The following is a 22,750-nucleotide window of genomic DNA, read 5'->3' as shown; positions in this document are numbered from 1 at the left end:
CCAGTTGGGCAAGGCTGTCAGGGAGCCCTGCGCCGGAGTCTCTGATCAGCGGAGTCCCATGACTCCCAGTCGTGGGCCTCATTTAGCATCCTGCCGCTCTCAGCCACCGACTGAGAAGTTGAGGATCTGAAAGGCCCACTCTGCTGGCTGTCACACTGGATACCAGTATTTAAAGCAAACTCCAGATTAGAACCCCTGTTCTCTAAACTCATGATAAAATTGTACGCCTCACCCACTAGAGAATTTCAGTAGCAAACAACAGAGATAAAAGCGTAAAAGGTGAAGACTGCCAGTAAGGAGAATTACCCAAACAGCCCATCTGTCTGTTTCTTACAAACTTACTCCAGGAGCTTCTGTGCATCATAGTATCCAATTGGATGAACAGGAATACTTGGAAGACCAACAGCTTCTCCAATGTCGCGTCTATAAGCATATTCTGAAAAAAAGTTGAACATCCTTCTGATAAAAGTGGAGTCCCTTTCAAAACGTTCTCTGTGAACCACATTCAGCACATTCTTAAAGTACATCTAACTAGAGCTGTTAAAATGAAAAAGACGAACAGCTTCAAATGTTAGTGAGAATGTGGAGCAACTGAAACATTCATCCGTTTCCTGGAAGAGTGTACAATTACGCGGTCCCTTTGGGTTACTTCTTTGACAAGTCGTGTTATACAAAATGATGCGCTATGGCACAACAATTACAGTCCTAGGTATTTACCCAAGAGAGATGAAAACATATGTTCACAGAAAGACGTGCACAAAACTGCTCATAGCAGCTGAGTCTGAGCAGCCAAGGCTGGACACGGTCCAGCTGTCTGGAAACAGGAGAACGAATAAGCAATTTGTAGAACAGTCCCACAATAGGACTGTACTCAGCAATCAGAAGGAAAAAACTATTGATACACACAAAGACATGGCTGATCTCTAATCATTATACTGAGTGAAAGCAGCAAGGCGAATGATGAGGAAAAATCATACATTTTTCTATCACAGCAGCATCAAGCTGAGAAAGAAATAAAACAGCACGCCCTCTTTGGGGTGGCCTTTCCTGGTGTGCAGTGTGCGTCTGCTGTGTACATTAACCAGATCACCTCAAAGCCGGAGGCTATAACCCACCTTTGAGGAAAATGGTCCTTTTCTGCAGATGCCAGCATTGTAATGTTAAGATTGTCTTTCTTCCCTCCCAGACCGGAGGTCACACTGACCAAAGGCTCTCTCTGTAAATGCATAACTGATCAAAACATCTCTGTGGAACTTTATGTACAATGCTAACCTGTCAATACAGTACATACATTCTTTGTCTCAAAACTGTGTAAAACCGTATCTCTAACTCCTGACCAGTGGAATGCTTCTCACAGGTTCTAAGAATCTGTTTTCCTGCTTACAATTCTCAGTTTGGCTTAACTAAAATTCTGTGTTCTTTCCTCTTAGCTTGACAGTTAATTTGATTTTCTGTCAACATTCAAAACAATAGATACTGTCTGCTTCCATTTATATGAAGATCAAAAGCAAACGAATCAGTGAGGTTGCCTCTGCGGGCAGGTGTGGTGAAAACTGACCAGAAAGGAGCACCAGGGGACTTTCTGGAGTCACAGAAATGTCCTATATCATATTTTGAGTGACACAGATGTATGCAATTAAAAAAATTTTTTTGAGTTAACGCTTAAGATCCGTGCATTTTATTACATGTAAACTCTACCTCAAAATAAAAACACCTTCTGACATTTCTTGATATTTAAGAAAAATAAGAGCTATTTTTCCATTTTTTTTCCAAAATTTTAAATTATAATAACTTGAGGTGATTGCAAACGTTTATTTTTTTATGGGTAAAATGACATAATGATATGTTGCATGAGATTTGTTTTAAAATTCTCTAGAGTAATAATCAAAAAAGGGACGATGAAAGAGAAAATGAAATTGGCAAAATGGTGATAATTATCTCCATTTTTGTATATGTTTGAACTATTCCATAATAAATAGTAAAAATAAAAAGAAAAGGGCACAAAAGAGAATTCCACAAATGTTAAGTCCCATAGGGATAACATGATTTTTCTTTCTATACTGTCATCTTTTAAATTTGAGAATAATAAGCAGAAATATTCCAGTTAATCTTATTTTATGTTCATAATTTGAGCTTTTATAACCAACAGAGCTTGGGAGAGGTCTCGTTTTTTTCCAAAACTTAGGAATAAAAGCCTAAGTAAGTAAAGTTCAGGTAGATTGATGTGATTTTATTATAGGACAATATGTATTGCTTAAAAAAAAAATCTATGTCAGTGTAGCATGTTCCAAGATTTATCAAGCCAAAGCACAGAAGCTTTAAAGGCATCTACACTTTGATAGAAAAAAACAGATGAAAATTAACTATGGAAATGCCACAATCTGGCAACCTATTTTATCCAAGTTATACACCTTAGTTAGTTAGAAACCACACAAACCAAATGATTACAGATTTCTGTAAATGTCATCAAATAGCTGGGTACATTCAAAATAAATTAGCTCCCCTTGTTAATGATCTACTGTTTTACAGCAGAGCATTTCAGCCTAAGACAGACACATGGACTCTGGAGCCCGACTGTCAGAATCTGAATCCCCACTCCTCGTTTAGTGATGTCATGACCTGGGGCAGACTGCTTACTTCTAGCCTCACTTCCCTCCTCTGTCAAATAAAGAAAATAACATGATGAAGCATAAAGGACTGTTAATGGATGTGAAGAGCCAGCATTTAGGAAACACCCCTTGAATTACTATTGTCTTTATGCAGTAATGATACCCCAAGCCTGTTCTGGACTCCGTATTCTAAATGTGCCGTATTCTAAAGGTTTATAGAACTTCTGTCCTACTCTCCCTTATCCACAACTAGAATTTCAAAAAACCTGTGAAATCCATTAATTTGGGGGACTGTACTTGGCAATAAAACATCATCTGATGTGAACTCATTTGGCAGCAACGTTTGACTTGAGCAGACACGAGTCTATTTATATTACTTACCTACCGCTGCTTAATAGGATTGTTCATATATTTTGCTGCCCATATATTTACATGTTGCTTCCTGTATTCTGTCCCAGCCGCCCATGTGAATGCTATGCAATAACATGGTGTACACACCAGGTTACTTTTAAATACCTGGAAATGTCTGCATTTCAAAACCTATCAGACTCAAGGATTCCAAATACGGGATAAGGGACCAGAACCAATAATTACCAGAGTTCAGAACTCTTTAATTTTCTTCTTAGATGTAAAGTAAGAAAAAGACATACATTATCAAAGGAAATCCTTTGACAGAATCACGTAAAAATGTTGTTTGTTTCTGATGGTTACGGTCTGATCACTCACCATTTGCTGGGTAACCAGGAGTGAGAGGGTCCCCTGCGCCATTAAGATTTAAGGTATTTCCACGCTGAACACCACGTCCAGGAAGATTCCAACCATCTGGATAGGGCTCCACTCCAGGTGCAAAGTAATCAGCAGGGTCTGAGTACAAGATGATTCCTTTGGCACCTGCCAGCTGGGCATTTTTAACCTGGGAAACACAATGTCTTTCTTGTTTTAGGTTGGTTATTCAAAATTACACTTAAATAAGCAGCCACACATTATCTTCACTCTTTTACCACTAGACCTCTAACAAAGGACGTCTCACAGAGAACTGGCTTTTTCCTATTCCTTCTGCAGGCTCTACAAATGAGTTTCCATGGCTGGATCAGCCCTCAGAGCAGCATATTTGGAAAATGTACATATTGGTGGAAGCAAGTACTGGCTGTTTTCTTCCTCTAGTTACAGAAGCACAATGAACAAATAGAATCCACAGAATAGAGTCTCACTTTTTCTATGATTGAATATTTCTGAAATTTAATTTTCCCCCAGGGAAGAAAAAAACATTAAGAAATCAAGCGATAGTAACTTTCAAAACTGCTATGTATAAATTGATTTCTCTCATTACCTACAGTGAGAACTCATACTAAGATTTAATTTAGTAAATATTTTCAAAGATAACATTTAAAACAAAGATACTGACAAATCCAGTGCATACTTCTTTGTAAATTAGAGGCATGATCTGTAGGTGTGGAAAAAAATCTGTTCTCCTTGAACATGTATACTGGCCACATTCCAAAGACCCAATTGAAAATCACCATCTAAGGCAGTAAATATATGTGTCATCCTATTAGGTGAGCATGGGCACAGCCTATGAGAAGGTCACAGTCTTCAGAAAGTTGTAAGGATGCGGTTCACCTCACGTAAGACACACCATAACTTTTTATCTTTGCAGAAAAGGAAATAAGAGATGATTTTTACCTTATTTCCTCTGAAAATTTTCCCATATCGGGCAATTGCAATCTTCCCAGAGCAATTGATTTTCATGTCCCGCTCTAGTTTAAAGAAGTCTTCGGTTCGCGCGTAGTTAACGTACACGAGGTCTCCCTGTTGAGATCACGGGTGACTTAGTACAAGAAAGATTTACTACAAAGAGGTTTCTCTGCCTGAGGACAGCGTCACATCTTGGAACGGGGGAAGAAGCAACAGGGCCAGAAAAGTATGAGCTTCGGATAAGAGATTCAAGGGAGAAATGGACTTGATAAGACAATTAGCTGGGTTAGAGACCTGTGAATTAAATAGTCAGTTTTGTTAATATCTATGCTTCCTCTGCAGTGGTTATAAAACTATAGAAGCGCTCCCCAGAAAAAGGCACATAAACACACACACTGCTGCATGCAATTTGGAAGGGTCCAGGCACCCTGCATTAAGAAGCCACTGAAGACAGCATTATTCTCTTTGAAATACATTCTCAAACAGTAGCTTAATGGGTCTTCACACCACAGGATAAAGAAGAAATGTCAGATAATATCACTGTTTTACGGATCTAGTTTCAAATCATTAGGATGATTATGTGAGAGTCTTATACCATCTCTGAGTCTCAATATACTGTCTGTAAAATGGCCAGTTAGATCGGTGTTCTTCACACATTCTTTGCTCACCTACTTCCTAAATTAATTTTGAAAAGCAATGTACCCCAATATATTTTCAAGTTGACACCTGAAATTTTATCATGCCTTTTAAGTAGCTGCAAAGAATGCAATTTCTAGCCCATTATAAATATTAACATTTTTAGAAGCAACTCACTTTTTATAGGTATCCAGAGGAATTTAAATGCTGTACTAATTTATTATTCAACATCATCCATTTAAAAAACACACTCTCTGGTCAGTCTGAATCTTATCATCACTGTTTCTCCTTGAACTTGTGTTTATTTGTCCCCCTTCCCTAAAGCATTCTACTCTCAAGTAAAATATATTCAGGCGGGACATGAGGGTGCCCTGCCCAGATTCCCCTTCAATGCAAGCGTTCCTACTCCTGCTGCAGGGAAGGCTCTCTGTCCCGTGAGATCAGCTATGGTCACCTCGCTCAAGATCGTGCCCCTTCTTAGGATGCACACATTCAATGACTGATCAAGGAGGGAATATAAAGCCCTGCACATCTTTGTCCAAACCAGGGCAATCCTGAAGGGCTGTTCTGACTCCAGAGCTGCCCATCGGGTCAGCTGAGGCTGTCCTTGAGCTGGCATTGAGATGCAGTTTCTCCCTCTGCCTGTTCCAGCTTCCTGCTCCTCCCCGCCACAGATATCGATCCCAGGAGAATGCTCCTTAATTAACATCTAGCATGCTCAATTCCGTTTCAGTTTCTAGTACCTACAATCTGGGTATGCTTGAAAGTCTTATTAATCACTGCCAAACCTCCCTTGATTAAGAATGTATGTGTAAATTTATAGTTAGATAGATAGATAGATACATAGATAGAAGTTTTAAAAATATTTATTTCCTATGATTCAGGCTGCTCATGTTAAGAAAATTCTTCAAGAACAACTTACTGTTATTATTAGTAGCATCAAAGCGAGTCTAACAACATCATTACAAACCTTTATAAATAATACCTAAGCAGAACACTTTACTTGAAATACAACTTTTAGTGCTATGAGGTATGAAAAGTATTAGCTTATGGATCTATGGATGAATAAATTATTTCCAGAATAAGTTCAGACCTAGGATCAATTTTATTCACATTTCTTATTTTTAGACATAAGTTCTGAGGAACCTTGGGATGGGAATGAAAGAAATTTTGTTATGGAATTTTCACTAAATTATTTAAACTCTTTCTAAGTTATGCACCTTAACCTCACACTGATCTGTTATCCAAGTTCATTCTAATGATATCAGCTGGAAATTCAACTAGGTTCATCCTTAATTTTGTTCAACTGCAAACCATTTGACTTGCCAAATCTTTGTTACCCAACTATTAGAATCTTTCACCATCATCTCTTTGTTTGGAGTTCCAGAGATTGTTTTTTTACAACTCAGAGATATGCTTCCTATTGTCTTAGGATGGATGAGTGATGTCTCTTACTCATAAAATAAGAGAAAAGTAACTGTAAATAGGGAGGTGGGGACTGAGTGCCAGCAGGACCTCGCCACAGGCTAGTTCTCAATTCCGTGACAGAGTACACTGAGAAATTGATGATGCAACTGATTTCTTTAAAATGATCCTACATCTGCCTTTGAAAAGTCTTCACACACTCTAGTTTGAATTTTATTTTGTTTATTGTTTTTCTCTTCGACCACATGTCTCCTGACATGCGCACAATAAACCTGTAACATCTTGAAATAAGGTTGTTTCCAAGCTGATTCTAGGATGCATTTGACAAGCCTGTTGAAGACACATCATGTTGAGAATTAGGGATACAGCAAATCTCTGTCCTCAAGAAACTTACATTAGTCTGGAGAGCAGAGAGATACTATAAACAATAAAATTAATAACTAAGTAAATTGTATTGTATATTAAAAGGTGATAAGTTCTGCAGAAAAATTTTTAAAAAGTTGAAACACAGTAGGCAAACAGGGAACTAGTACTCAATTGGGTGCAATTTTCAAAAAAGGAGAAAGTCTATTGAGAAGGTGACATTTGAATCTTTGCTTACTTTTAGCTCTTATTTTTCTTCCTAAGACCAATGCAACATTAACGCACTGTGGAAGACAGCACTGTGCGTCTGATTTGTAATTGTTGGTCTTCTCTGGGGCTCACTTTTAATGCCGACTGTGAACACACAGTCATGAACCAATTTGGTTTCAGTGAATTTTGTTTTTGTGTAAACATTCTACTTGAAATGTATTCCTGTTTACTATCACCTACTTTAGGGAGACGAGCTACTTTAAATATCTGTAAATTGTGGCTATCTTTTGACAAATCTATACTCCTCACATAACAAATTATGACAGAGAAGGAACTGGAGAAAACATTAGTTTGAAAATTACAGTAAACTTAGAAAATGAAAACAAGCGTGACAGACGGGCCCTCTTGGCACTTCACAAATGCAAGTTGTCACTGCTAGTTAGGGGAAAAAAACCCTTTGTTATCAGACAATGACCTTCTTGTAACATTTACACTGTACCATTGTTCTCCAACTGGGAATAAATACAATCTTGCACTGTGAGCCTAGAATTTTCCATTACTTCCAAGCTTCCATCTTCTTGCTCGTGTTAGGAGAGCCAGGATTGGTTCTCACAGCATGTTTCTTCAATCCACAGAATCAACACCACCTAAGACCTCGCTGGAAACAAATTCTCAGGCTTCATTAAAGACCTACTGACACTCAGGGGGAAGGAACCGGAATCTGTGTTTTACAGGCCCTCTGATCATTGCAGCACATGCTGAAGTGTGAGAACCGCTAGCTTAGGCTGTAATTCATGGGCATTGTCAAATAGCTAATTTCAAATAATCTAAAGCAAAGTCCAGTATGTCACACTCCAGAAGATTACGTTATAGTGAAACAACTCAAGCACACATACAGACATAAATAATTAAAAAAAATTAATACTCCACTGCTTGAGTTACTGGTAATCCAGTGAAACACACCAGCCAGCAAACTAATTTAATATTGAATACAAACAACAATTCCATGGAGAATCCCATGCACCTTCTATCCACCTGTTAATCTGGAAAAGTTTAAATCTGCTTAAAAGAAATGAGTTAATAATCTCTATGACTCTTTTATGAGTAGAATAATTCTATCAAAACTGGACAGCTCCATGCAAAAGAATCAAACTAGACTTTCTCACATCATATAGAAACATAAATTCAAAATGGATTAAAGACTTAAACATAAGACTTGAAACCATATGACTTCTAGGAGAAAACATAGGCAGTACATTCTTTGATGTCAGTTTTAGCAACATTATTTTAGATATGTCTCCTCAGGCAAGGGAAACAAAAGCAAAGATAAACAAGTGGGACTACAGCAAACTAAAAGGCTTATGCACAGCAAAGGAAACTATCAACAGAACTGTAAGGCTGCTGACTGAATGGGAGAAGATATTTGCAAATGATCAATAGGATAAGGGGTAAATATCCAAAATATACAACAAACACATACAACTCAACATCAAATAAGCAAACAACCTATTAGAAACTGGGTAGAGGACCTGAATAGACATTCTTCCAAAGAAGACATACAGAAGGCCAACAGGCACATGAAGAGATGATCAACATCACTAATTCTCAGGGAAATGCAAATCAAAACCACAATGAGATATCATCTCACATTTGTCAGAATGGCTATCATCAAAAAGACAACAAATAACAAGTGTTGGTGAGGATGTGGAGAAAAGGGAACCCTGGTGCACTGTTGGTGGGTAACTTGGTGCAGCCTCTATGGAAAACAGTATGGAGGTTCCTCAAAATATTAAAAATAGAACCACCATGCGATCCAGCAATTCCACTCCTGGTATATTTATCCAAAGTAAACAAAACACCAATTCAAAAAGATATATGCACCCTACGTTCATTGAAGAATTATTTATAACAGCTAAGATATGGAAGCAACCTAAGTTCCCATCAACAGATGAATGGATAAAGAAGATGTGGAATATTGGGATATTACTCAGCCATGAAAAAGAATGAAATCTTGCCACCTGCAGCAACATGGACGGACCTAGTGGGCATTAGGCTAAGTGAAATAAGCCAGACAGAGAAAGACAAATACCTGATGATTTGACTTATATGTGGAATCTAAAAAACAAAACAAATGTGTAAACACACCAAAATAGAAACAAAGCCATAGATACATAGAACAAATAAACTGTTGCCAGAGGGGAGGGACGTGGGTGGAAGAGAGAGATAGGTGAGGGAGACTAAGGGGCACAGACTTCCAGTAACAAAATAAATGAGTCACAGGTATAAAATGTACAGTGTGGGGAATATAGTCAATAACTATGCAGTATCTTTGTATGGTGGCAAATCATAACTACATTTACCATGGTGATCAGTTTGAAACATACAGAAATACTGAATCACTATGTTGTGTAACAGGAACTAATACAGTGTTGCAGGTCAATTATACCTCAAAAACAGACTCATAGAAAGAGATCAGGTTTGTGTTACCAGAGGTAGGGGTAGAGGGGAGGGGTAATTAATTAGGTGAAGGTAGTCAAAGGCATAAACTTAATTATCAGATAAATAAGTACTAGAGATTTAACACATAATTTATGCACAACATAAATATAATGAACTCTGCTGTATATTATATAGGAAAGTTGTTGAGAGAGTAAATCCTAAAAATTTTCATCACAAGGAAAAAAAATTTTTTCTGCTTCTTTCCGTATCTATACAAGATGATGGATGTTCACTACACTTATTGTGGTAATCATGTCATGATGTCTATGAGTCAAATCATTTTGTTTTATCCCTTAAATTTATACAGTGCTGTATGTCAATTATATTTCAAAAAAACTGGAAAGAAAAATAAAATAAAAATTAAAAAGAAAAACAAAGTACAAAAATTAATTAGGGGATTTTAACTGATGATACAGTAAACCCACCAACTAATGTGGGTGTAATTTTCTCCTTATAACATTCTGTGTTCCCATCCAGAAACATGATCTTTTTCTTTATACATAATATTTTCTCTGCTCTGTAAATTTCAGTGTTCTTCAACTAGTTCATACCCATTTAATTTAATAATTTTTACAATGTATTTTATATTTTATGGCTATTTTAAATTATATCTCTGTTGCATTTTCTGCTGCTATATATCACTTGTCTGTATATATTTAATCTGGTAATTCTAACGCTATTTTTAAAATAAAGAGGTATTAGTATTTTTTGTATATTCTGGCTACACAGAAATACCACTGTAAATAAGAAGGGAAGAAGACCCTTCTTACTGAAGGATACTAGACACGTGATTATATGCTATACAATCCCATTTATATGAATTTCTAGTATAGGCAAAACCAATCGATGGTGGGAAAAAGATCAGGAGAATGATCGCCTTGGGGGTGCGTGGAGTTTCTGAAGTGATGGTAATATTCTCTATGTTGATGGGGTTTGGATTACACAGGTATGTGCATTTGTCAAAGTCAATAAATGCACATTTTGGATTGCTGCATCTCAGCGTAATACATTTTATCTTGAAAAAACACTATGAACACAAAATAATATATATTCTTTTCTATTACTAAGAAATTCTATTTCTTAAACGTGAAAAAGATTAATTTGAATTATATCTAAAACCTCCTTCATACCCCCTTCCTTACGACCTGCCCATAGGAGGGGGATCTGTCTGTTATTTTATTGTATTGTATTGCATGTTTACCTCTGTCATTCCTTGTGGGGAGAAGGCATTAAAAGGTGGCACAACATCTGAAACATTTTCATATCCCGGAGGAGGTGGCTCAAACAATGATGTCTTGAAAATCTAGAGAAACAAGATAAAATCAATAGAAGCAAAGCAGGTCAAGTTTGATTACTCCCATCAAACAAGGAAACAAGTGTATTATCTCTTTTGTCAGCAGAGGGTTAATCCGTCCTTTGGTGTCTTGAGAATACATATCAAAGAGCCAGCACTGTGCTAGAAGCTGTGAGGATTTCATGAGATGAATAAACTACAGACCCTTAGAGGATCTATAAGCACCAGTTTTTGATTTAGAAGGAAAACTTGAATCCTTAAATAGAAAGCAACATGATGCAGTGTTCTTAGTCACCTACAGCCATGCTGAGACAATTACTTACGAGCAAATTAAGTATTAAATTCACTTCGACAAAATATTTCATTTTGGGGAACCTATACTGGACAGTATCTAAATATTCACACTGAAAAGAACTAAAAACATTGAATCAAATATAACATAATCTTTTTAAGTGTGTCACTGAATTGGAAAAAGAATGTAAGGAATACTCAGAAAAAAAAAATGACATGGAAGCAAGAATCCTGAAAGGTAGCACTGAAGTCTGCTTTTGCCTTAGTTGTAACTATCAAAGCCTGGGGTCCCATGAGAGGAGCATAAGGATTAAAAGACAAAGTCTAGAGCCGGCCCAGATAAGGGAGTTTGCAATTTACAACACAGCTCGGCTGTGAATGGTTAGTCACAGTAATTACGCTACACTGGGAGGCGGGTGAGGGTAAGAGAGTGTTTGTAGCTGGGGCACAGGGAAGAGAACAGAGCTGAACTGTCACAATGTCAGAAAATAATGCCTAGATCTGAAACATAAGCAATACGAGCACATTATTTAAAAAAAAAATAGAGGTGAATATCAAAAGAATCAACTCAGGGTTGGATAGTGATTGCCTCAGGGAAGCAGGAAATAGGGAGGCAGCAAGGCCCTTTGGAGAACTAGGTGATTCTTTGTGTGCAGGTAGAACTTAGATAAAAATTAAAATGAATTAATGATATAACGGTCAAAACAATGACTAAGCTTTTGGCAGCTAACACAATTCAGGAAAATCTCTAAAATGAAACTGCTACATGATATGTTTATATTAAGTGACAGGCTTTAGAAATTTCATAAATGCTTGTAATAGTAAAAAACAGATAATGAAATGGAATAAAAGCAACGGTACAGTCAAAACTGGGAGGTGAAGACGAAGAAAACAAGAAGAGAAATGAAAGCTTACTCTTTTCCTCAATGTACACAATCATCAAATTTGATAGATCGAATTTGGTTTAAGTACTTTTTTTTATACTACCCAATATTTTATTATGCCATTAAATAATTTCCCTAAATATACTTTTAAAGACCCTTTAGTAGATAATTATATAGATATGTCACCACTTATTTAAAAGATTATGGGATCACAGAACATATATTGGTATTACCCACACCTAACCATAAAATATTTTTAAAATTTTGAAAAAGACTTTTATAAGTTAAACAGTGTTAACAACTATAATTTAAAATAGTTAATATGGGGGAGGGTATAGTTCAGAGGTAGAGTGTGTGTTTAGCATGCCCAAGGTCCTGGGTTTAATCCCTAGTACCTTCATTAAAAAAATAAGTAAATAAATAAACCTAATTACCCCCCCAAAATAAAAAATAAATAAAATAGTTAATATGGGAAGTTTCAACTCATATTATGAAATTTAGCATGAGATCATATCACGGACCGCAAAACAGCATATTAATCATTAAGAAGAGACTGATTCATTAGTCAATAAGAGGAGGTGATTAAAATTTTATGTATACTTAAACCACATGACATTTTCAGTTGACTAATCAAGCCAGACATATCTGAAGCTATACCCAATTTAGAAGGCCCAAATAACAAAAGGACTGAAGGAAGCAATCTAGAGTAAAAGGGGCTATTTTAGATATGGGAGCTCTAAAGTATGCTAAAAAGGGATGAATATGTGAATTATATTTCATAAGCTTGCATATTGAATCTATATCGTGATAAGAAATAGCTCAATTACTTGTATTACCTTCTTTCCCAAATATGTGCCTTCACTTGCAAAGAAGATTGTAAATTCTTTGGAGTAGATATCATTCCATAGAATTTCTCTCAAAACTCTCTCCCCTACAAATGCCCACATCTGGGCACACAGCCGGACGTATGATCACATGAGATATAATCATTAAGTACCAATACAAACCTGCTGGCTCAAACAGCCCATCTCTGGACTTCCTAGCACCCTCAAATCTATGCATGGTCTTTATAATCTGAACCTATCAAAAAAGTATCTAATTGTTGCTTGGAAGTTTACTAATATATATTAATGTGCAACACTAAATAGAAAATAGTAACTGTCATCAAGCGTTAACTTCTCAGAATCTTTCAATCATCACATTAAATTCAAGCATCATAAGAGCTGAAGCTGGAAGTAAGATTATTAAAGACACCATTCACAAGTTTCAATACTGATTTCTGTCAATATGTGGAGATAGTATAGGGCGTTCCTTCACAGAAGGTATTCGAAAAGAGCAGATTTGGGGTGGGGGTTCTTTCTTCTTTCTTTTTACCTCATTTCCATCTTCATCAATTATTGAGATGTAGTTGGGGTAAGTCTTATTTGGATAGGACAACAGGACATCATAATGGGCTAGCTCAACAGAATCCAGGCCAAATTCTTTCCACTGAGATTGAATTTGCTTGGCAAGCTGAAAGTTTTGTTCTGTTCCAGCTAAATGTGGTATCCGTGTAAAATTACTGTCAAACAAAAATTCAAAGTGGTTAAAAATTGTTTAGTCAGCCTTTATCCCAAATCAACCACCAAATAAAGCAGATTTATATGAAAAAATACCTTGAAATGTGACACATCAAAAAAGCAAAGTGGTACTATTATTGCATCAAATAGACTTTCACGTGTGTTTTGAAATTTTCGTGCTCTAATTTGTACTCATTCAAGATACACTGATCTTTGTAGAGAATTGTTATGTGCAATACTGTAGATGTATCCTTGTATAATAGATGAGGACAGTGTCACATTCTTTCCTTAAGACCCAGGCATCTTGGAACTTTCATGGAATTATCTGTTTACTTCACCTTGTGAAATATAATTGGAAGATAAACAATATTTTCATCCAAAGATCAAGCTCTTACATGCCAAGAACTACTGATAATTACATTTATTTTTAAATACTGAAAGTTACAGCCAAGTGAGAAAACTTTTGATTAGCAACCATTTATCAAGTGTCTTCATTAAGGAGTAATCTGATCATATTTACACAAGCTCAAACTGAATCTCTTTTACTCTATTCACCATGCAAAATAATACGCTTAAAGTCAGTGATGAGAAACAGTCCAACCAGCAATGTCTTTAACAAATAGACTGTGGCCAAAGTTTTAGCTACCACAGATATTTTCACGAATAGACTAATTTCTCATTTAATATGCGTACACAGGGGTGCTATTGTTTATTTGTCTTATATTTCTCTGTCTTGGAAATTTGCTGTTTCCCTGAAGATTCAGTTCATTGATATTTTCAACTTAAATCCCTTCAAGGAAAAAAACCTCATTTGAAAAAGCATCATGTATCACGAAAAGACATTTCTTTCTTTCTAGCTCAGGGACTTCTTGAACTTCATGAATTTCTGGTTCTAAATATGTAGGTTTTTCTGAAGTCAACACACTTCCATCCTTGTGATGATTAAAAAAAAAACAAAACAAACTAATAGACAACATGATGATGATCCCTATTTCTAATGTTTGATTCTACTGTGTATCTTTTAAAAGGTGGGGATGGGGGGCGAGATTCCTATGATTGATTTTATAATTATGTCAAAATCATTTAAACTGTATTTACGAAAGTAGTATTTAAAAATCCTCATTCAGTAAAATTTTAGGGGCTTAACACCTCACATAGGATTTCTAATGTATATTTGCAAAAGAAAGTAATGGAGAGAACACAACGTTAAGAGGCAGCTCAGGAGTCTATGTGCCCCTTCATCAATGGATACCCACAAAGGCAACAGAAAACAGCCAACAGGTTGCTCTTTTCTTCCATATTACACAAATCCAAACTGTGACATAACTAAAGCAGATGTAGATTATGCATGTTTCCTGAAGTGATAGCTATACCTCTGCTCTTGGATGAAAGTAGACTCGTTATGGGAGACTTAAACCTACACACGCACACACACGCGCGCGCATACACACACACACACACACAGATCATTATCAGACTTCATTATTATTGAAACTGAATCTCCCTAAAACCGAGTTCCTCCGCCAAGTTTATGATTATCCTCTCTATCCAAAGCTTTATTCCCTTTCTTGTCCCATCTCTGTTCCCCTCAGGATTAATGAGCATTGAAGAACAAGGGGGATTGCAACTAAGCAGGACCCTGTGGGGCCCTCCTGGGTACAAAAGCCTCTCAGTGTCCCCCGTTTCTTGTTTGTAGAAAAAGGTTTTAGTCTCCTAGGCTTTCCCCGAGTGCTGAAGAGCAGACTCGAAGTTACTAATTAGGGAATTGAGAGAATGCGGAAACAAAGGAAACGCAGTCAAGCAAGAAAAGTAATGATAGCTTAAGCAGTATCACAACCTGATGCATATTTTGAGCTGTTCTGCAGAAACTAAGACACCCCCCCCCAAGGTGGAGGTTGGTGACTACATGTTGACTACAAGCACACAGACCCCAGACTAGTTGGAACCAGAAGGCTGATGATTTAGATTTTGGAAACATCACTCTGCTACCTCATCACCAATCAAACAGAAGAAAGTCCTGCTACCCTCCCCCTAAATGTTGCCTTTAAAAACCCCACTCTGAAAGCCATTGGGGATTTCTGGTCTTCCAGCATGAGCTGTCTGTTCTCCTCGTCTGGTGCCCTGCAATAAATGCTGTCTCTACTCCTTCATCTCAACCCAGTGTCTACAGATTTGCTGCATAGCAGGCTAGCAGACCCAAGTTTGGTTAGGTAAGGTTACGAATGAAATTCCTGGTTAAAGTTTTGTCATTACCAGCTAGGATATAAGTGTGCTATGATTAGGATTAGAACCTACCCATTTGGAGCAAAGTTGATCCTGAAAATGACAAGCAAGAAAAAAGATCCGTTTCCAAGGATAAATAAATCAATTGGCACAAAATCCTGTAAGTAGTGTACTACAGGTTTTGCCACTAACTTGTTGTATAATCCTGGCTATGTCTTAACTTTCATTGGTACATGGAAAGAATATTACTACCTCACTAACTCACAAAGATTTGAGGCTCCATTAGATAACTAATAAAAAGCAGTTCATATTTTTTTTAAGTCGATTGAGAAGTGTGTCACAAGCAATCTGTTGATTCTATTAGAATATCAAGGTTTTTTTTTAATACAAAGAATAATCCAAAATAGCCAATGACATGTATTAAAAAATAGTTTCATACAACTCTGTCTGGTTAGAAAAGTTTAAATATGTTCCAAGTATTATCCATCACATTATCTCAGTTAATAAAGGGCGCTATTGATACTCCTGTTCTGATACATTGCATCTAGTTTACAAATGATGAACAGTGCTCAGAGGAGTTAGATGACTTAAAGACAGCTGGTGAAAGGTGGAACTGGTATTCAAATGCAGATTAGTAAAATTCTAAAATAACTTTGTTTTTCAGAACGGGGTGGGGGAGGAAAGCTCCTTTATTTATTTATTAATTTTCTGTTCTTTTTTGGGGGGGAGGTAATTAAGTTTGCTTATTTATTTATTTTTAGAGGAGGTACTGGGGATTGAACCCAGGATCTCATGCATGCTAAGCATGTGCTCTGCCACTTGAGCTATACCCTTCCCCCATCCCCCACAAAGCTTTTAAAGACAGAGAAAACAGTGAAAGGATCTGAGAATTTAACCAGGTGTTAACAAAATAAAAGGGAAAACAGGGCACCCCTGCACCCCAAGGGAGACTGTAAAGGTAGCCCCTACTTAGTCCTCCCAGCCGCTACTGAGAGGCAGAAGCAGTGGAAAAATCTTTAGTTGTAAAGCAAAGGTTGCAAAGGGGAACAAGATCGAGGATCTGAGACTTTAATAACCCCTGACCTAAGGGTGTAATTAGATTGAAAGCACTCTGATAAATAGCGAATTGAGAATCTGGAGCGTCTGGGAGCCTTCTGGAGATTCTGTAGTCCTTGGAGGGGTGACTGGAGGTTCTGTTCATCTCTCTCTTTTGTGTGTTAATGGTGAAAACCCTAGAGTTCTAAACAGAGGAGCTTAGTCAAGGCCACGGAAACAAGCAAGAAGCTGACTGCTCTGGTCCTGCTCAAGGCTCCAGAGAATGAAATAAAAGAAGGCATTCATTTTTTCTTCTTTGCTGGTCACTCCAGGTTAGGAAAGGAGGAAGGAAACAGAGATAGCAGCTCTGTCTAGGAGTGAAGGATGTATCTCAATAGACGACCTTCAGTATAGCTATTACACATAATTACAGTAAGGCATGTGCAAGAGGCAGAGGGCTTCCCACAGAATTGAAGCTCCCGGGTCTCTCATTTGAAATGGCCCTCCCATAGACTCGCTAGGTGCCCTAGGAAATTTTATTCATAGTTTTAATTCTATCATAATTAAGTAGACATATATGTTTGTACATCTATGCATATATATATTTACTTGACTGTCTTTTATATAAAATTATAACTTATATTTACTAAGAAATCTTTTCATCATTATCAGGGACTTCAAGCATTTTGCTTTGAAAAAGTTTGTATTCTAATCAAGCATTCAGTAAAAGTGTTTTATTTTTTGTTGCTTTGCAAATACTTTTCAAATTTATTCATTTACCTCTTTTGCTCTACACCAGAGACAGCTATTTCAGGAAATAGGGAGCTCGTTTTTACACAAGGTCACATATATGTTCTATAATTTCATGCTCATCACATGAATATCATCATCCCCATTTCACAGATGTGCAAATGGGAGCTCAGGAAGGTTAAGTATTCACTGAAAGTTACTTCAATATCAATGGGCAAAGATGGAGTTTAACGTTATGTATGTCTGACTTCAAAGTCCTAATTTATTCTTTTGACTAAAATATACCACCTTCCTCTAAAACAGGAGTCAGCAAATTATGTTTCACTGACCAAATCCAGCTCACTTCCTGTTTTGCTACAGCCCACAAGCTAGGAATGGTCATCACATTTCAAATAGGTGAAAAAAATCAAGAAGATTAATCTTTTATGACATACCATTTATATGAAATTTAAATTTTAGTGCCAATAAATAAAGTTTTGTCAAAACTGCCACATTTAACTCATTTATGTATTTTCTATGGCTTCTTTGGTGCCATAATAGCTGATCTGAGTAGTTGTGCCAAAACCTGGCTGGCCTATAAAAGGTGGACCTTTACATAAAGTTTCCTGACTTTTGCTTTAAAACATCTATCATGATGAAGTTCAGCTGAAGAAGGTATAATCCTCTCCAGATGAAATATGATACAAGATCGTCAACAAATAAAACTTCTAAAGTTCCAGTTTATGAAATATTAGATCAAAACTTCCAAACAGAATAACAAAAATTTCCAACAAATTGTCCGTATAAACTTTCAAGTAGATGCTTACTATAAGAACTTCTTGATGTTCTCTGCTTTCAACTCATCCAAGAATGCTTTCTTTGCATTACGCTGTGGAGTAACGTTAGTAGCTTCGCTGGAGGGTTTTATAAACCATCCTGTAAAATACAAACATAGGAATGAGGTATGAGCTTATACACAGGTTGTATTTTTCCTTATTACTGTATTTATCACATGTAAAACACGAATTATCAGTGACCTCTGGCATGAACTGAGATGTTCTGAAGTTTAATTTCTCTTGCCTTCTTCCACTGGAAAAAAAAGGTCATGCAGACAGACTTTTAATTACAAATCAATAGTAACATATTTTTAATCCTATTTCAGTAAGTATTGTTCTTAGATAAGAAATATTTTATGAAATTAGCACTAACATTAAATAGGGTTCAACTAATGGGGAAAATGAAGGCAAAGAGACCCACCTTCTTTCTCCTTAAAGCTTCTATCCCTAGTGACTAATCCTCTGCTGATCCAGAATAAGCATTTAGTAAATGTGATGAATTAATTATGAGTATATTTCAAGTACATACATTATTTCGAAGAGTTGAAAGCAATACAGACTTGTAATTTGTTCTGGTTCTGAAACTAAAACAAAATGTTCTGAGATTTTGTGTTTCAGCTGAAGTAGGTTTGAGAAGTTCAACTTCAGAAAGCTACAATGCAAACTACAGTTCACCCAGCATCTCTGCAAGACGGCAGTGCCCACAGAAGGCTGGAGGCACTGGGTGGCCAGGTCACATAAAGCCATTAGCCCTTACAGTTGGCTTCATTGCAGGGTTTATTTAGAGAAATGATTTGGGCATAAAATGGTTACCAAAATCACCCAGCCAGCTTTCAAGGAGTTTCCCAGTTATTCATCACATATAGACATACACACATGCATATATACATGCCTATTGAAATAAATGGTTGGCAGAAATACAGGTCCACCAGTATGCAAAACAAAGGGAACAAAGGGAAGGACACAGTGAGTATGAAATGCTTGAATTGAGATCTGAAAAATGAACAGGATAAAGAGGGAGGGAGGCCTGGGGCGGGGGGAGAGCACAGAATCCTAGGAAAAAATTAACAAACATTAATAAAGAACTGATTCTGTGTAAACCATTGAACACTGATGCAAGGATGGTACTGAGGGCAATACTGGGGAGAACAGAATGCCTGTAAGAGACGCAGAAGATGTTAATCCCCATACCAGTCTTGCCAAGTCTGTTTCTGTGTTTACAGTTGAGAAAATTAACTGAGGTTGAAGTGTGTCCTTACTGAGAGCACTTTCCTCATTTAAGTCCCACAACAACCCTAATATCCACATGTTAGTTATGAGAAGAGTGTGGCTCAAAAGTCTTTAAATGACCCGAAGGTCACACAGCAAGCAAAAAGAGACTGAATCTGTGCCAACCTAGCTGGTCTATGCCCTGGTCTTCTAAATCCCAGAAAGCGGACCCAGAATTGGGAGTAGGGGCAAACTACCTGGCAATATCTTAGGCTAGTCCGGCACATTAATGTTCAACTAGAAGCATCTCCTCATCAGAAAAGAATAAAGAAAAGGGCCAATACCTCAAGACTGTGCCGGGAGCTTTAGCTATTTCATGTACAAAAAGTTACAAATACTCTTCTTATCATAAAGATAGACAAACTGAGGCTAAGAGACTCAGTAACTTGTTCAAGGCCACGAAGAAGTTGCAGAGTCAAAACTCGAATTTAAAAGTCTCAGCTTGTCCGTGGTGCCCCTCTGGTTACCTTGCAGAGTTGGGCTGAGTCTGCAAATCAGTACACGGGGAAAACGCGAAAGAACTGCTGGTAAAGAGCTGTTCCGAGCACTGACAACAGTGTCAGCCAGTTACAATGTCCCTCCATTATGTATGTACTCCCAAGAAGAAAAAGCGAGCGAAAAGGTCTCTCATGCAGCAGTGCCCTGAGTCCTACCTGCTGTACATACGAAGCAGCTCCAGGCAGAAGCGCAAGAGCACAGACCCCAAACAGGTAAGGGTCGTTTCTTGCAAAACTCCCTGGACCACCTGGCAAACGCCCCAGAGATCGGTCGCTCCTCCTGAAGCGTAACCAATTTCCGCAGGGCTCCAGCAGGTGGAACTTTCTGGAGTTCAGTTTCAGGGTCTCTCCGTCCTACTCCTTACCCTGGGTGACTGCCCTCCAGGAGCGTGTCCAGAATCCAGCCGTGCACAGCCCCCAGCAAGTCCCACCTACCTCGGGGGCGCTCGTCCCCACCTGTTCCCCCGACCCAGTCATCACTGACCCCGGGAGCCCAGCGGCGCGACCCCGCCTCCCGCCGGCAGCCCGCCCGGGAGTCCCGCGAACCGCGGGGCCGCGGGGTCGGCTCCGGGCCGTGCGTGGCGAGGGTCCCCCTACCGAAGACGAAGCCGAGGACGAAGAGGCCGGCGGCCAGCAGCAGCGCCCCGGCGCACAGCCAGCGCGGCCGGCGCCAGGCGACCGAGGTCGCGCTGGTTTCGTGCAGGGGATTCCACATCCCGGCGCGCGGTCGGCGGAGCCCGCAGGGACCCGTGCGTCGGCGGCGGCCCCACTGCGGCCTCGCGGGCGCGGGGCAAAGGCTCCCTCCCGCTGGGGCCCGCGCTTATCAGTTGAGCAGGACCCAGTCCACTCCCGGCCCCGGGCTCTGCTTTCTCCGCCCAGAAAGTTTCTCTCCTTCACTCCGGACCAGTCCCGGCGCCGGGAGGCGGCGTCCGCGGCCGGAAGAAAGCCCCGCCCCCTTGGAGAGGCGCTTAGAAACTCCGCAGCCTGCAGCTCTCCAGCCCTTACTCAAGAATGAACGGAAAAGGAGGAAGAAAGGAAAGGGGCGGGGGGAGCGGAGCAAGAAGTTCTTTTTCCCTTAGCGGACCACAATCTGATTCACAAAAAGAAAAGTTTCCCTCTTAACCCAACAGAATGCTGCTCTTATCTGTCTAGGAAAGCACATACCCTAAGCCAGTTGGTAGACTAGACTAAATTATTTCTCAATAACTTTTTTCAGATCTGAAATCCTAGTAGATATTTTATAGCCATGTAATGAGTAAAGTCAAGTGAAAAACGGGAGTGTCCGGTTCCGGCGCTGTTTGGGCTAGTCAGAGAGGAGATGGGGCTCAGTGTGGCTTTCCACTGTGCTTTCTTCCAGTGAAGACCATTGATATTAATAAACTATTAGGTACAAGCTACTATATATAAAATAGGTAAACAAGGTCCTACTATTTAGCCCAGGGAACTATAGTCAATCTTTTGTAATAACCTATAACGAAAAAGAATATATATATGTACAACTGAATCACTATGCTATACACCAGAAACTAGCACAACATTGTAAATTACACTTTAATTTGTTAAGTTTCAGCAATAAAAAGTTTGTAAAAAGTTTCAGCAATAGACCAACCCCACACCCCACCAAAAAAAAAGGAAAAACTATTAAGGAATTATCCCCTTCTTTACATAACATAACCACTTTTAAAGAAATAATATGGGCACTTGCTGAAGGCAGAACTTTTTTTTTAAGATAGTGGTTCCCAGCTTTTTCAAATATGAAACATTTTTTAACCAATCCATTTTTAGATTTTTAAATGGTTGACATTATAGAACTAAACTGAAATTTAACATTCCACTCTTACATTTTTTATCAACAAACAGAAATAAAATCCATGAGCCAAAAATCCAAAACAAAACTAAAAACAGGGAAAAGCTTATAAAACTAAATATGGGTCCCAACATTAACAGCTGAACAGAGAATGTGATTTTTCAATTCTTAGCAGATAACAAAGTTGTGTAGAAACTGAACACTTAAAAATTATTTAAAACCTGGAATCACTGACCAGAAATTACACAGTTAGATCATGGGAAAACAGCAAAAAGGGGTAATGAGTGAACCTACACTGTTCTAGCTGCGCCCCCTGCCCTTCTCAGAGGAAAGCTGGCATTGATTAGATATTGGGCCAGACTAATGCTGGCAGCAGAACCAATGTGTCTGTTTTCATATTCCAGCTGCACTTGGGACTGTCTCACATTGTAGGTATGAAATCAGTCTTTGTTGAATTAACCTGAAGAATCAGTCATACATAATTCTACCCCTATTATAAATTCTTAAAAAATTACAACATGATTATCTAAAGGGGGACAGTGACCACATACTTTATAAAAACAACAATGTTCTTATAATCCGTGAGGGAGACTGCATGCGTGGACTGTAGGTAGGAGTGCTTTACGGAAGCAGTGTGTTTAACAGAACCATGAAGTACCAGCAGATTCTGAACCACGGGAGATGAGAAGAAACTTTGAGTCTGGGAGCCAGAAGAGTAGTCAAGGACTGATAGTTTCCTTTTGCAAAGGGAGAGGACAGGGAGAGATTAAGGAGAGACAGGGCTAGATTGTAGAGAGTCTTGGGTACTTTGATAAAGAATTTCTGAGCTAAATGAAGAGACGTGGGAAAATTAAAATGTCAGCAGTGAGCCATGACAGCTACTCGATGA

The 22,750-nt window shown here is 38.3% G+C and overlaps 1 protein-coding gene across 2 annotated transcripts in view; it reads right to left on the bottom strand.

Annotated features, from left to right (window-relative positions):
• Positions 1-20,928, bottom strand: part of FOLH1 (folate hydrolase 1) — a 49,791-nt gene extending 28,863 nt beyond the window's left edge. For both annotated transcript variants that reach the window (XM_031460532.2, XM_064492800.1), the window contains exons 1-7: positions 20,652-20,928; positions 18,280-18,388; positions 13,281-13,467; positions 10,639-10,740; positions 4,293-4,418; positions 3,336-3,522; positions 343-436 (exon numbers count right to left, since the gene is read on the bottom strand). In XM_031460532.2, coding sequence (XP_031316392.2) covers positions 343-436; positions 3,336-3,522; positions 4,293-4,418; positions 10,639-10,740; positions 13,281-13,467; positions 18,280-18,388; positions 20,652-20,769 — 923 coding nt within the window. In that variant the 5' untranslated portion in view covers positions 20,770-20,928. The remainder of the gene's footprint in view (positions 1-342; positions 437-3,335; positions 3,523-4,292; positions 4,419-10,638; positions 10,741-13,280; positions 13,468-18,279; positions 18,389-20,651) is intronic.
• Positions 20,929-22,750: the final 1,822 nt, after the last annotated feature.

The sequence above is a fragment of the Camelus dromedarius genome, chromosome 12, assembly GCF_036321535.1.
Source record: "Camelus dromedarius isolate mCamDro1 chromosome 12, mCamDro1.pat, whole genome shotgun sequence".
Lineage (NCBI taxonomy): Eukaryota > Metazoa > Chordata > Mammalia > Artiodactyla > Camelidae > Camelus > Camelus dromedarius.
Note: the sequence above shows the minus strand (reverse complement) of the source record. Positions and strands in the feature narration are given on the sequence as shown.